Here is a 14,573-nt window from a genome sequence, read left to right on the forward strand (position 1 = left end):
CTAGATTTGTGATTTTTTCTGCATCTGCCCTAAAGCCTGAATATGTCTTAAATTAATATTTACATCGACATATTTTATTTAAAGTCAACTGATAAAATTTTAAAGACAGACCGAAATTTTCAAATACAAAGGAAATTAATTTTTATTTGAATAGATATGGAAATCGCTATTTGTTCCCCAGTTCAAGATTTAAAAAAAAAATCAGTTTGAATTAAGATTTTTTTTATTACTGAATTTTTCGCAAAGAATAATGAGCCGCTGATTTTGTTGTATAATTATGATTAGAAAATTAAGGAAAGTTTACTGGACATTAATAAATGAAGCTTTCTTATTATAGAGCTTAGTAAACACTCCGCTTTAAAAAAGATGACGAAAATCCTGCGTGGAAAATACTGCGTGAAACAAAAACGAAAGTAGAAATATATTGCAGGAATTTTCGCTGACGTCAATTGAATGAGTAAGTAAACCAGACAGAATGAGGATCAGTTCGTATCAAACTGCTGGACCTGTGGAGGTAAGTGGACACGTTCTAATCGAGGCAGTGTTTATATACACAACGTAGGCAAAACTGTTTAACTTTCATATGTATATGCTATGACAGTGGGCAGAACCTATTGTGAAGTGCGGGGTAGATATACATGTAAATGGGTTTTTTTTATGAAGTAAATTCAATGTCTGTGATCGATTTTTCACTTCAACGTTGATTCTTGATTGCTTGATGGGACCATTGTATTGTTTATTAATGGAGTAAGATCGGATTTTTAAAGTATTTTTATTAAAATGTCTAAAACTACAGTATATCATGCAAGGACTAAAAACACTGTGTACTTCCGCTGGGTTGAACAGCTTACGTGTTTCCTAATTAGTCAAAAATGATGCTAAACTGTACAGAAATTAATATAATTGTTATTTATTCTTTACTTTTTCTACTTGGAGTATTTAATCAAATCGAAAGTACAAGGAAATATCTAATTATTTTAATGGAAATGCATGTACTTTCGTTTTCCCTTTTTATATAGTTTCCGAGTAAATGATAAGAAATCAGACCCCCCCCCCCCCCAATCATCAAAGTTTATGTTAACTACAATAATGTTAACTGTATTTATACTATCTGAATAGATAATATAACATAGTTTTTTCTTTTATTGCAGCGATAAGCATCATGGACGGCAGGTAATGTAGCTTTTATAAACGAAAACAATGAAAGAGGATATTTAACTTTTAATACCAGGTTCTTATTCTAATGTTATTAAAAGCCATGATGTTAATCTTCGAAATTTTTTTACAATAAAATGAAAAAATGACCAATAAATTAACCCTTCTTGTGTGTGGTGGTAAATGTAATCTAAATCAGAAATGCAACGCAAATGTAAACCGAATGTATTACACCATCCTGCAAATGGATTTTTACAAATAGGCAATCACAATATACACAGTGTGTATAGAATCATAAATGACATAGCCGTAATAATTAAAAAACAATTTTTTTTATATATTGCATAATTTAGCTCACACTGAGTGACTATCAATCTTTACAAATTGAAATACTGAACATTTTTCTTAAATTTACATACAAAATATTGAATGAACATGAAGTTGGCCCCCAACTTTTATGGGACCATGTAAAAAAATTGAATTGAAAATACGGAAATATAAAACAGTGAAGTTGAAGTTAAAGGAATACAGACCCTACTATGCCCCCCCCCCCCCCCCGACACACACACACGGATTAGGATTTTAAGGATTCTGAAAGTAACGAGGTTGTTTATGCTTGTCACGATTTTTTGGATGAGTCGCCCCCCCCCCCCCCCCCCCGCCGCCCACTTTCAAAAACGATGCTACGTGCCTGTTATATGCAATTTAAATATATGTAAATATCGATTGGTAGAACTTATACATTGATTTTTAAATGCTTTCATCGCCATTGAAATCTACGAGACCTGGTATAGTTCACGGAATACCTAAGGATTGAGTCTTGGCAACACACAGTTAAATCAAATCATGTCCAGGGTGTCATTACTGGTTAATTGTTCCAACGCAGTTTTATTTCGAAAAGCTCATACGAGTAAAAATAAAAAGCAAAACTTGCCGTATGGCTTTTAATTTTAAATTATGGCATTTAGGCAATACATATATAAAACACTGTCGACTGATTTTTAAAAATCAAAAAAATTGTTGAACAAATTTTAATATAATTTACAAGGTCATTGTAATGTCATGAATTGGGTGGATTTGAAACTTTGAAAATAGTAAGCGCATTTCATGAAAATGAACAAAACGTAGTTATAGAGGGTAATCGTGTTAAAAAAAAATCCAGACCTGTAAACTTGTAAATCCGAATATGCCAGTCGTGTTGGTGTGTGAGCCTGGGTGTGAATTTAATTAGTTAATTTAACCTTCAACTTTGCACATTTTTAACCCGTAGTTTCTACATTTGTACCTTCGTGCTCGGAAATAGCACATTTGACATGTAACAAATCGACAAATGTAAAATCTACAAGTTTGTCGAATTTTGATTGACATGACCCTATATGGCAAATGCTTGATTGTTGGGGGGGGGGGGCATGCTGTAAATCGGCCGGAGTGGACCAAAATAAACATAATATTCGGTTAAACTGTTAAAATAAGCATTTAATGAACGACCTTTATTTTCTTTGGATCAAAATATATTATTGTTAGACAAATTATTAAGGTATGAATAAAACTGGACCAAACAAGAAGATGTCCTTGTGTAAAAATCGTTGTCGGTGTGACGAATGCCCTTAAATTTCTGTAATATAATTTCCATGGTATTATACGATAAGGGTTTAACTTTACTACAAAAAGAAATGTTAATTATATCTATTATAATTTCCGATAGGGTGAATATATTTTGAGCGGCATGGGGTTTGAGACCACCGTGTGACCCCAAGTAGTTCCATTGCTTGCTTGTTCACAAAATTTTGATTAACCAACTTCACTTAGTCTGTATTGAATCGACATTCAGGACGCCATACTTATATCCCGTAAAAATTGCTTAAAATCAAAACGTTTTTGCCAATTTTCACCGTAGGCTTCAGAGTCAGAATTACATGTACACACACGCATAACAAGGCGATTGCATATTTGGATTTACAAGATTACATGTCAGGATTTTTAACAGTAATTCACTCCATACATGTATAATAAGTGATAAATTAGAGTGGTGAAATAATCACATTAATTATTCTAATAAGATAAATGCATGTATAAGTATTTGACCAATTCTTAATCACGAATTTGAAAATTAAAAAAAACAAACTTTAATCTCTTTAAAATATCAACGATCAAACATGAATTTTGGTGGTCTTACATGTCTAGTTAATTCTAACTAATTTCATTAAATCATTAAGAGTTGAGAATTTCTTTTTTAGACGAGACGGGAGAGGAATGCCTGGCGGTCGAGGCCGCAGACCCGGGGGAGCAACGGGGAAAATCGAGGGGCGCCCAGAGGGTTCCTGGAAGCTTAGATGCGGGTTTCGTCGACTGCAAGAACTGAAAACTAAACATGCAAATGAGGTTTTGATGACATTAAGTTCACCAGGAACTCGATTCAAAGAAGCCCTTGCTGATGAGAGTCACGATTCAAACATGACGGCTTTGATTCTTAGATGTATCGCGAAAGCATTGGAATGCGAATCGCAACGCCAAGGCACCATAGCCTTATTGACTACATTAGAAGGTTCAAATTTCTTGAAAGTGAAGCTTATGGAATTTATGTTTGGTCTTGTTGGAGATGAATTTGAGATGATGGATCGCAAGGAATCGATAAATGATGTCATAAAATTGTTCATTGCTCTAGCTCAAAATCTACCTCATAGTCTTTCAACTCTTTTAGGAGTTTTTTCTATCATTGAAATTGTAATTAACAAACTCAGACTCTTGAATTTATTAAACGACAACTTGGAACAAGCATTTGAAATCTGCAAAGAATGCAAAGAGGGAATTATGAAACCCAAGCCAATGAAACAAAATCGTGAAAGACAAATGGAGAGAGAAGACGAACGAGAGCCAGACAACGATTTTAGAGATATCAATGTCTGTCCTCAGACCATCGACGTGGCAGCGGGAATGGAACACAATCCATTTCTTCGACGAAATAAAGAAAAGGGGGGATACCGGGACCTGGACCACTACTTAGACGTACAGTTTCGTCTCCTGAGAGAAGACTTCATTTGTCCTTTGCGCGAAGGTATTCAGGAATATATTGAAGCCTTGAACAATACTGGTCAAGTCAAACGCCTGCAGGATCTGAGAATATACAAAGATGTACAGATCATATCACCAATATGTGACAAATCCGGACTATCCTATAGGATCTGCTTTGACGTCGATAAACTGAAGCGTGTCCGTTGGGAGTCAAGCAAACGTCTGATATTTGGATCACTTGTTTGCTTATCGAGAGATGGCTTTCGCACAATGCTATTTGCAAGCGTATCAAATAGGGAAATAAAGCTTATATCAAAAGGAATTGTGGACTTGAAATTTGAAAACACTCACGACGAAATGGCAGACCTTCCAAGAGATGCACGGTTTGTTATGGCAGAGACCACAGCTTATTTCGAGGCATATAAACACGTGTTGCGTGGACTCCAAAACATGCGTCGAATTCCATTTGAAAAGTACATTGTAAGATGTGAGACCGACAAAGTAAAAGAACCCAGGTACTTGCGACATGGAAATATCACGTACGACCTACGCCCGCTAGTAGACGACGGTATTATCTTGCAGGGAGAGAAAAAACTAAGAAATCTTGGTATTCCGGTTTTGCGTGACCCCAGTTATAATTTCAGTCCATTGTCTGCTAAATGTGCAAATGTTAGGGTAATGGATTTTGATAGATGGCCTTCTGCAGCGCAGCTTTATCTTGATGATTCGCAGTACAAGGCTGTACAAAGAGCACTCACAAATGAGTTCGTTATAACTCAAGGCCCACCAGGAACTGGGAAAACATACATAGGGTTGAAAATTGTCAAGGCTTTGCTACACAACTACAAAGTTTGGAACACTAACTTGGAAGGTGTTGTAAATCACAGACCCATGTTGATTGTTTGCTACACCAATCATGCTCTCGACCAATTTTTAGAAGGAATCTTGTCATTTTACAATGGTGACATTTTGCGTGTCGGAGGTCGAAGTAGTAGTGAAGCGTTGAAGAATTACAACATCAGTGCCTACCGCATGAAGATGAGAAGATCAAGGGAAATAGATGGAAATATAACCAGAGAGGCTCGACGAATGGGATGGGAGTTGAATCAGATTAGAGAAGCCATCAACGAGATTGCACTGAAGATAGAAATAGCGGAAAGGGAAATTATTCATGAAGATTATTTACAACAATTTATGGGAAATTATTACCACGATCTTGTCCAAGGCTTTGAGCAATACGTTCAATTTCACAATCCAGGAATATCTCTGAAGAAAATTAAAAAGTCATCAGCCATAGTTGAATGGCTAGGCTATGGAACAATTTTGCAAATTGAACATGGAGATTTTGAAGTTCCCCAGGAACAGATAAGACAAGATGTTGATGAAGATGGGGACCTTATTGATGAGTTACCTGATGAACAAGACGAACAAGTTGATGTTGTTGATGATGTTGATCGACTTGTCGAGATGAGACAAATTGACGATGATGCTGATATTGATTTCGATTTTCTAGAGGATCTTGGACTCCCGGCAGATGTCGAAAGAAAATTAGCAAAACTTCATATCAGAACGAAGGCTGTTGCACTCAATGTTTCAGAATTCGAAAATGCAGGCAATGAAGAAGGGGGCTGGCAAATTGACAGAAAGCAGAAAAAGAAGATGAAAAGTAAATTACGAAAGGAACTGAGATCTACAAATCGTATGACCGAACGAGACTTTTTAAACCTCCAAAGAATGGGACACGATATCTGGGGATTGACCGAAAAAGATAAATGGCGTCTATATCGTTACTGGACTCATAGATTTTGTTGTTCATATAGAGACAAGATTCGTGGTAAGGAAGCCGAGTATGAACGAAGTGCGACTCGTCTAAGAGAGATTCAGATGCAGGAGGATCAACAGATCATGCGTTTGGCAACAGTGATTGGAATGACGACAACAGGTGCAGCAAGATATCAGTCTGTGCTTCAGGACATTGGTCCAAGAGTAGTAGTCGTAGAGGAGGCAGCAGAGGTATTAGAAGCACACGTCCTTACAACGTTGAGCCCAGATTGTGAACATTTGATTTTGATAGGTGATCACAAACAGCTAAAACCTAACCCAACTGTATACAAACTCGCTAAAGACTACAATCTTGATGTATCCTTGTTCGAGAGAATGGTGAAAAATGGAATGGAATGTGATTGTTTAAAATACCAGCATAGAATGCGACCAACAATCTCAAAAATGATGAGAATTATTTACCCAGAGCTTGAAGATCATGAAGTTGTGAAAGCTTATCCAGATATAAAGGGAATTTCAAACAATATGTACTTTATTCACCATGACTATCCAGAGAGTAACGATGAAGAACAGAAAAGTCATTCAAACCTTTATGAAGCTGAATACATTGTTGCTCTTTGTCGATATCTTAAACTGCAAGGGTACAAACCAGAACAAATCACGATTCTTACATTATATTCTGGTCAACTTTTTCAACTGAAGAAGCTTATGCCTAAAAGCGAGTTTTATGGGACCAGAATCACTGTCGTAGACAATTTTCAAGGAGAAGAAAATGACATTATCTTGCTCTCCCTTGTTCGGAGCAACGATGATGGGAAGATAGGGTTTTTGAAAATTGAAAACCGTGTGTGCGTTGCTCTCTCTCGCGCTAAACATGGGTTTTATGTCATCGGAAATTTGAACCTAATGTCAGGTAATAGCGAATTATGGAGAAAAGTTGTAGAACACGCCAAACGCGAAAATCTATACGGAGAAGGCTTGCATCTTTACTGTCAAAATCACCCAAACGATGCTGGAATCAATGCAACTGAGCCAGAGGATTTTAAGAAAGCTCCCGAGGGAGGATGCATGAAACCTTGCGAATACAGGCTTCCTTGCGGACATACCTGCTCACTGGTCTGTCACGTTATAGATGCTGATCACAAAGAAAGTAAGTGTCGCAAACCCTGCCAAAAACGAATTTGCGACAATGAAGAGCACAGATGTAGACGTATGTGTTTCCAAAATTGTGGCGAGTGTTCAATACCTGTCGACAAAACACTACCATGTGGACACGTACAAAACGTGCCTTGTTCGACTCAACCACACCAGTTTAAATGCATGGCAAAATGCGAAGAACGCCTACCTTGTCGTCATATGTGCCAAAGCCTATGTGGTGAACGACACACTGAGTATTGTCAACACCCAGTAACAAGAAAATTTAAATGTGGCCATGTTGTAAATGTTCTTTGTTTTGAAGCAGATTCTGCTATTTGTACTAAACCCTGCAAGCAAAATTTATCATGCTTGCACATGTGCAAAGGAACTTGTGGAGAGTGCTTAAATGGTAGACTTCATGTTGGATGCAAAGAGAGATGTAAAAGGCCTCTCGTCTGTGGCCATATTTGTCCAGACAATTGTTCTAAATGCCCTCCTTGCCAGAGGGACTGTAATAACCGATGTATACACAGCCGATGTACTCAAACCTGTGGAGAATTGTGCGTGCAGTGTGTTGAAAAATGTGCTTGGTCTTGCAAGCATTACACGTGCTCAAAAAGATGTTTTGAGCCATGTGATCGTCGTCGGTGTAACAGGCCTTGTCGCAAGCAGTTGAATTGTACACACCCATGCATTGGCCTTTGCGGCGAACCTTGTCCGAAAAAATGTCGTATATGTGATCGAGAAGAAGTTACGGATATTTTCTTTGGAACAGAAGATGAAGATGATGCACGATTCGTGGAGCTAGAAGATTGTGGTCATATTTTTGAAGTTACTGGATTAGATCATTACATTGATAACTTCGGAAAAGGGGATAATAACGATGCCGTTATTAAACTTATAGAATGCCCAAGATGTAAAACTCTTATTCGTCGAAATTTGCGATATGGTAATGAAGTGAAGAAAACTGTTCTTGACATTGAAAACGTAAAGAGAAAAATTATCGGAGATAGAAAGGAAATTCAGAGAATGCGATATGATATCCCGGAGAAAATCCGAACTCTTTCCACAAAGTATCCATCTGATGGGAAAGCAATGAGAAAGATGTATGATACGTTGTTTGAAACAAATGTAGATGAAAGCACACTGGCTGCTGTCCTAAATCAAATCGAACTTTTAAAGGCAATTAACAATATTGAGAAAGATTGGATGAAAAATATAAGTAATGGAGATTTGAAAGAAATGTTTAAAAACGATTGTCTCAAAGACTTGACTTCGTTCAGAAATTGGATTCTAACCACAAGAAAATATTTTACAGAACAGGAGTTGACAGATGCAGAGGATGAGATAATTCGTCTTAAATCTTTTCGGCGCTTCATCATGTGCATCGACAGAATGGTTTCACGCCGTAAAACAGTTTCAGACACACTCAAAAGTAGCTTAGGTGATGTAGAAAATCTTCTGAAAGGAGGTAAAAAGTTGAAACCCGACGAAAATACCTATTTGGAAAAAGTTTTGAAAGATTTGGAGAAAGAATTTCCCGCAAGTGGTCTTGGTATTTCAGAAGAAGAACGACTTCAAATTGTTAAAGCAATGCCAGAGAGTAAAGGACACTGGTTCAAATGCCCCAATGGTAAGCAAAAAGAGAGAAAAGGTGTGAGAAGGATCTAATTTGATATATTAACATTCGAATCGTATTATGTATATTAACATTAACTTAGCAATTGTCGAACAAATCAAAATTATCTTTACAGGCCATGTATACATGATTGGGGATTGTGGAGGAGCTACGGTAGAAAGCAGGTGTCCAGAATGTAATGCTGCCATAGGCGGATCGGGCCATCGGCTGCGAGATGATAACCAACTTGCTAGAGAAATGGACGGAGCCCAGTTTCCCGCTTGGTCTGAGCAGGCTAATCTCCTCAATTATCAAGGAATTCAGTTTCATTAAATACAAGTGTGACCTTAATTTTTCTCGACTTGCATTTAAACTGTCTGCCTTTACCTATTATTCTTGGATTTATTGATGGCAACAACTCTGTATTTTTGCACGAAACAAATATAAAAGACTGAGTTTTGGATTGCATTTCATTTTATTGAGATTACGATATAGATACTAAAAGTCATGTGATACATTTTGAATTTTAATTAGGATAGATAATATGAGCTTGATAGAGTAAATTTCTGCGAAAACACGAATATACAGACTACATGTATTTAGGAATACAAAAGTAAAGAGCGCAGTATTTTGTATACGGAAATAGATTGTAAAGTTTGTACCCATTGTAAGAAATTCTCTTGAAAGAATATCTTGACGTGCGTTTTGCCGTGTTCAAAATATATAGACAAATGTAAGTGCCTCCTGGGAAAAGGTGAAAAAAGTGGTCATATTGATGGTTTCTTAAGTGTGTTATTTAAGATGTGGCTGTGTGTGTGTGTATAATATATATGTATATATATATATACACACACACATATTTCTGATATATAATCTTATCAATTTGATGCTGTGAATTGATTAAGTTTATTTTTGGCAAAGTCTAACAATGCAGATTTCAGAAATCCGTTAAACGCCTCTTCAACAAAAGCTTTTATCACCCATATCTCCAAAAAATTTGAAGATCGTTCCTAAAATGTTTTATAAAATTGAATGACACTGGCGATACGTATAGCTATAACCTAACATGAACTATAAATGATTTGTTCATAATGTATTTTATCAGATAAATGGGCTTGCAGTTATATTTCTAATTATCAAATTTTTTTTCATTAGAGTACATTTTTCAGAAGGTTGTTTTCAAGATGAAATTTGTGTGAATAAATATTTTGTTATTAGAAATAGTTTGTAATGCATACATTGATTACATATATTATACATGTACTAGTAATAGCATTGCTTCTAGACACTGGACTCAAAAGGCTTTTGTTTTGTTGCAGTGACTAACTACAACAGGAAAGAACATTTTAGTAAAATATTGAAGAATTGCCCATAAAACAAATTCTGTATTTTTTTTTAGGACTAAAAAATACTTTCTATACAAATTTGTTACACGTGAAATTGTAGTAAGTTCTTTAATTGTTATTATTTATTGATTTATGTACTTCTTTCAATTGCACTTAATGATATATATGATTTTTTTTCCTGCTGCAAATGTATTTTATAAATGTTTAATTTATAATTTAAAGCCTACATATTATTTGTGATGATTTATGGGAAAATTATTATTTAAATATGGTATGAAAAAATTCTTTAAATGGTATTTTGATTTGAACTAAAAATGAAATTGAATAAAGTATGACATTGTTATTATTTATCAAAGATATGTATTTACATATCCATGTACTAGTCCCCTGATGTGATACTTTTTTGTAAGCTTTTAAACACAGTTTATTTCAATATTCCGTACGTCTTATAATATTTAAAATTACAAGTTTTACTATTAAGGTATATTTGAAAACCACTAATCAGGAAATGTACAATTTAATGTAATATAAAACTATAATGTACAATTTTTTGAGTAGCGGCTTCCAAAAAATCACCAATAAACGTACATGCACATGCAAATCATACTGCAGACATTATATGCTTAACCAAAATAACTGTAATGTTTTATAATTATGTTTCTATCTGTGTCATGACTCTATTTTTAACCTGCAGCATTGTATTTTATGGTGAAAAATAAAAAAAAAAATGGTAAAAAACGGTAAAGACACAATGAATTCGAAGTCATTTTAAAAGATTTGTTAAATACGTACGTTTTTAGATCAAATGTTGTATTTGCGTAATGCTTTACTCAAAGGATAAATGATACTACTATGTTTAAAATGTATTGCTCAGTTTACAAGTCCAAATAAAGAATTTCGAAAATGTACTCGCATTATCGTCAAAGCCGTTACTCTTCTTGTACGCCCTGATTTCTGCCAAATTCACATCTTATGTCCCCGCAACATTTGTGATAAAATCAACATGAAATATCGTGAGTTAAGAGAGCTAAAATTTTGTTTTTTTTAATTGTAATAAATTGTAAGTATAACAATTACCTTGTGACATAATTACTATCATCAATACTATATAAGCGAAATATTCTTGCATAGTGGTAACTTTCTATTGATGACACGATGGATAGGTAAGAAAGCACTTAATAGTAACAAAAAATACTTTTTCTTAAGTTTGTAAAGATGTTGATGTTATCGAAAGTTTGAGAATCATTTTTGCCGTTGTGGCGGTTTGCTTCCAATAAACAATAGCAAAGTACGAGAAGGAGAGTCCTTTTTTTCCTGATGATCATCCTCTTCTCTAAACGGTGTTCTACATGTACCGGTTTTGCTTCCGAACCTGAAGGAATACACCGAGGTCGTTGTCGGGCGAAAGATAACATGGACAAAGTTTCCCAATGGTATAAATAGTAGTAGCAAGTAGTAGTAGTAGTAGTTTGGGGTCTATCTTCACAAAATTTTGTTTTGAAATGAACATACATAATAGAAAAAAGAATACACCCCCCCCCCCCCCATCTTCCCGGATTGGGAATGTTAGGTTTGACGAAAGTGCTGGAACTGTAGAAAATATTGTTTTATTCTACCGGTCTTGTGATAAAGCTTCACAACAGTCACAATATCCCCCAAAACTTGATTATAAATGAAATTTAAAAAAAGTCAACCTTTGGGATTCTTGACACTTCCATACACTAACGAATCCAATCGGCTGCGATGTCGTTATTGATGAGTGTGATAATTGAGGGAATTAATGCCGCAGGACTTTGCGAGAAAGAGGCAAAACTCGCACTCTTTTTTGCTGTTTTTATTTATGTGTTACCCAAACAAACCAAACGCCAATCTGTTCAACTGGTAAGAGGATTGTTGAGATGTTGCTAAACAGGAAGCGGAAATGGGGTAATATTTCGTGTCGTGAGAGTGTTGACTCCGAGGACCAGATACCTTAACAGAGTAATGGACCCGACAGGAACGGTTCCAGTGGTTCTGCCAAAGTGTTTGAAGAACGAACGTCATTTTGATTTTCCATTGGAACTAATGAAAATGGTACATCAATACACTGCTCGTAATTCTAGAATTATTTAATAGAATCTAACTGTAACATTTAGAACTTATCTTTTTTACTTTTGTATTTTTTTAGCAATTAAAATCATTCAGAAGAAATGGAACATGACGTAAAAATGCATTAAAATAGTCATGAGCATGATTCTATTTATATCTGAAAAAGATTTAGCCAGTTTAACATTACTGTGACTTTTATCGGATGTATAAACAATTATTCCTTTTAAAGGAATGATCGGCAATAATGATATATTGATAGCTAGAAGCAATCAACATGATCATGATCAGTTTGATGTAAAATAATTTAAAAAAGTACTGTATTTTTACAAAATTGGAATATTTTGAATCTGTATGTACACCATAATTTCATTATTATAAACCGTCAACAAATTTAATTTTGAAATAAATTTGGGGAAAGCCGTTCGTAAACTCCTTGTCTAGTTTTATATTTTTAACGTAATTATTAAATGTTAATGTATCTTCTTCTTCTTCAGAATACTGAGTAGGGCTCTTCAAAGAGCATTAACACGTATACAAAGAAAGATTTGTATTAAAACAATTAAATGCGACTGAAAAACATTCAATGCCATCATAACTTGCTACTTTGGTCGCATTATAATGTAACCTTGTTTATAAATCAAACCGTCTTCCTAGCTACTATTATGCAACACCAATAGATCGAGGTCACTTCATGGAGCATCTTCTTATGATTGAGGTCAGTTCACCGAGGTCCACTGCATTACTGAATGAATCTTTCGATCGAAATTCTTTCGCATGAGACAAAATGTGCATTCTTGAATTAACAGGTCGAACTGTATTTTATGTATGTTTGCATCTATTAAGGTAAATGAATTGAAATAAAATTGAGTAAAATGTTATATAAATACTCAACCAAACTTCAAGTTTTTATAAGAACTACTTATGCAAGCGGAATATGTGCGCACGTGGAAGCATTTGCCGGATGCCTCATATGGACACAACAGTGATTGGCCGAAGCCGATCACAATAACTTGTCTTAGTTCTACATACAAAGGGCATTGTCTCAGGATGTTTGTGTGATAGAGTGATAGCGTAATCATGGAAAAGGGCTGTGTGGTTTTTAATATGACACTTGATTGATTTGAACATAAATTTTTTTATTTCAAATATTACAAAAGTTTCAGACATAGGTTCAACCAATTTACAAGGTCTTCACCTAATGAAGCGCTTAGTGCGTTTTACAGATATTTGCCACCACCTTCTATAGCTAATCTGAGCTGAAAGCTCGGGTAAGCTTTTCTGATCAGCTTTTATCCAGCGCGGTCTGTCCGTCTGTTCATTCGTCCGTTCGTAAACGTTTTATATTTTCGATTTCTTTTCCAGAACCCGGTTTTATTTTAAAAAACAAAATAAAAATTTTATTGTGTTAGTTTCAATAAGATCGACATTTATTCATTGCGGAGAAAAACTTAGATATTCAAACATGGCAGGGAATCAACTCTACCTGCGATCGTCAAAGATAAAGCTAATTTGTCAACAGGAATGAGGCATCTGCAAAAACATGCTCCTGTTGTCACAAGTTTAAGACTGGCATCCTTAATTTGAGGGAGAAGGTGTTTTGACCTGATTGAGAGCCGTGGAACACTGCTCAAATAAAAAAACTGATATGGCTGCTCTTTGATTAGAATACTCTGATGGCAATGAGAGCGATGCGGTTTACTTTTAAAGAAACTACTCGAAAACCTAATTTTTAAATATGAAAGTAAAAGATGATTGTTTTAATAAATGGTGTTGTTTTTAGATTCTATAATAACAATTCTAAGGTTTTTATTCCTCTTCTAAGATTTTTTTTGAAGACGATGGTAGGTTGGCATTAGCTGCAATAATATAGCCCTCTCCCGGTTTTTTTTTTTTTTTGGGGGGGGGGGGGGGGGGGCTACAGCTCCATAGGATCTCCGTAATGGTGCAAGTGCGGGAGTGATTTACTCCCGCAACGATTTCGGCTCAAATTGTATATAAAAGACAACAAGAAATCATATTGACGCAAGCGTCAAATGGGTCGCAAAAATATAATTGTTGTATGAATCATCATTGGTTGTTTACATAAAAATGCACCACTACTTTTTAACGGTAGATTTTAATTTTTTTAATTACTATATTTTCAGCAACTCGTTTTGAATTTTAACATTTAACTATTATTAAGAATAGAGTTCGTTACTGTAAGCATTGCTAACGGTAATTGTATGATCATTGCTATAGTATGAACTAATGAAGAACACAATTTAAATACAAATTTCAATTCTTTATTATTCTCTTGAAGATTATATATTTCAAACCAACTTGATTTTTTTTGTTGCATTGTATTGAATTAAAACTCAATGCATTACATGTAGTTTATATAATTTCAAGGGACCACGTCATAAATAGAAATGGATTAATGTAAAGCTACATGTAAG

General features: G+C 35.1%; 1 protein-coding gene across 1 annotated transcript; it reads left to right on the plus strand.

Moving 5' to 3' along the window:
* The first annotated feature begins 389 nt into the window (after window positions 1–389).
* Window positions 390–9,898, plus strand: LOC128181015 (NFX1-type zinc finger-containing protein 1-like). Its single transcript, XM_052849264.1, has 4 exons — window positions 390–514; window positions 1,152–1,173; window positions 3,393–8,719; window positions 8,841–9,898. The coding sequence occupies exons 2-4, from the start codon at window positions 1,163–1,165 to the stop codon at window positions 9,035–9,037; spliced, it is 5,535 nt and encodes a 1,844-aa protein (XP_052705224.1). The 5' UTR covers window positions 390–514; window positions 1,152–1,162; the 3' UTR covers window positions 9,038–9,898.
* Window positions 9,899–14,573: the final 4,675 nt, after the last annotated feature.

The sequence above is a fragment of the Crassostrea angulata genome, chromosome 4, assembly GCF_025612915.1.
Source record: "Crassostrea angulata isolate pt1a10 chromosome 4, ASM2561291v2, whole genome shotgun sequence".
In the NCBI taxonomy this organism is placed as follows: Eukaryota; Metazoa; Mollusca; class Bivalvia; order Ostreida; family Ostreidae; genus Magallana; species Magallana angulata.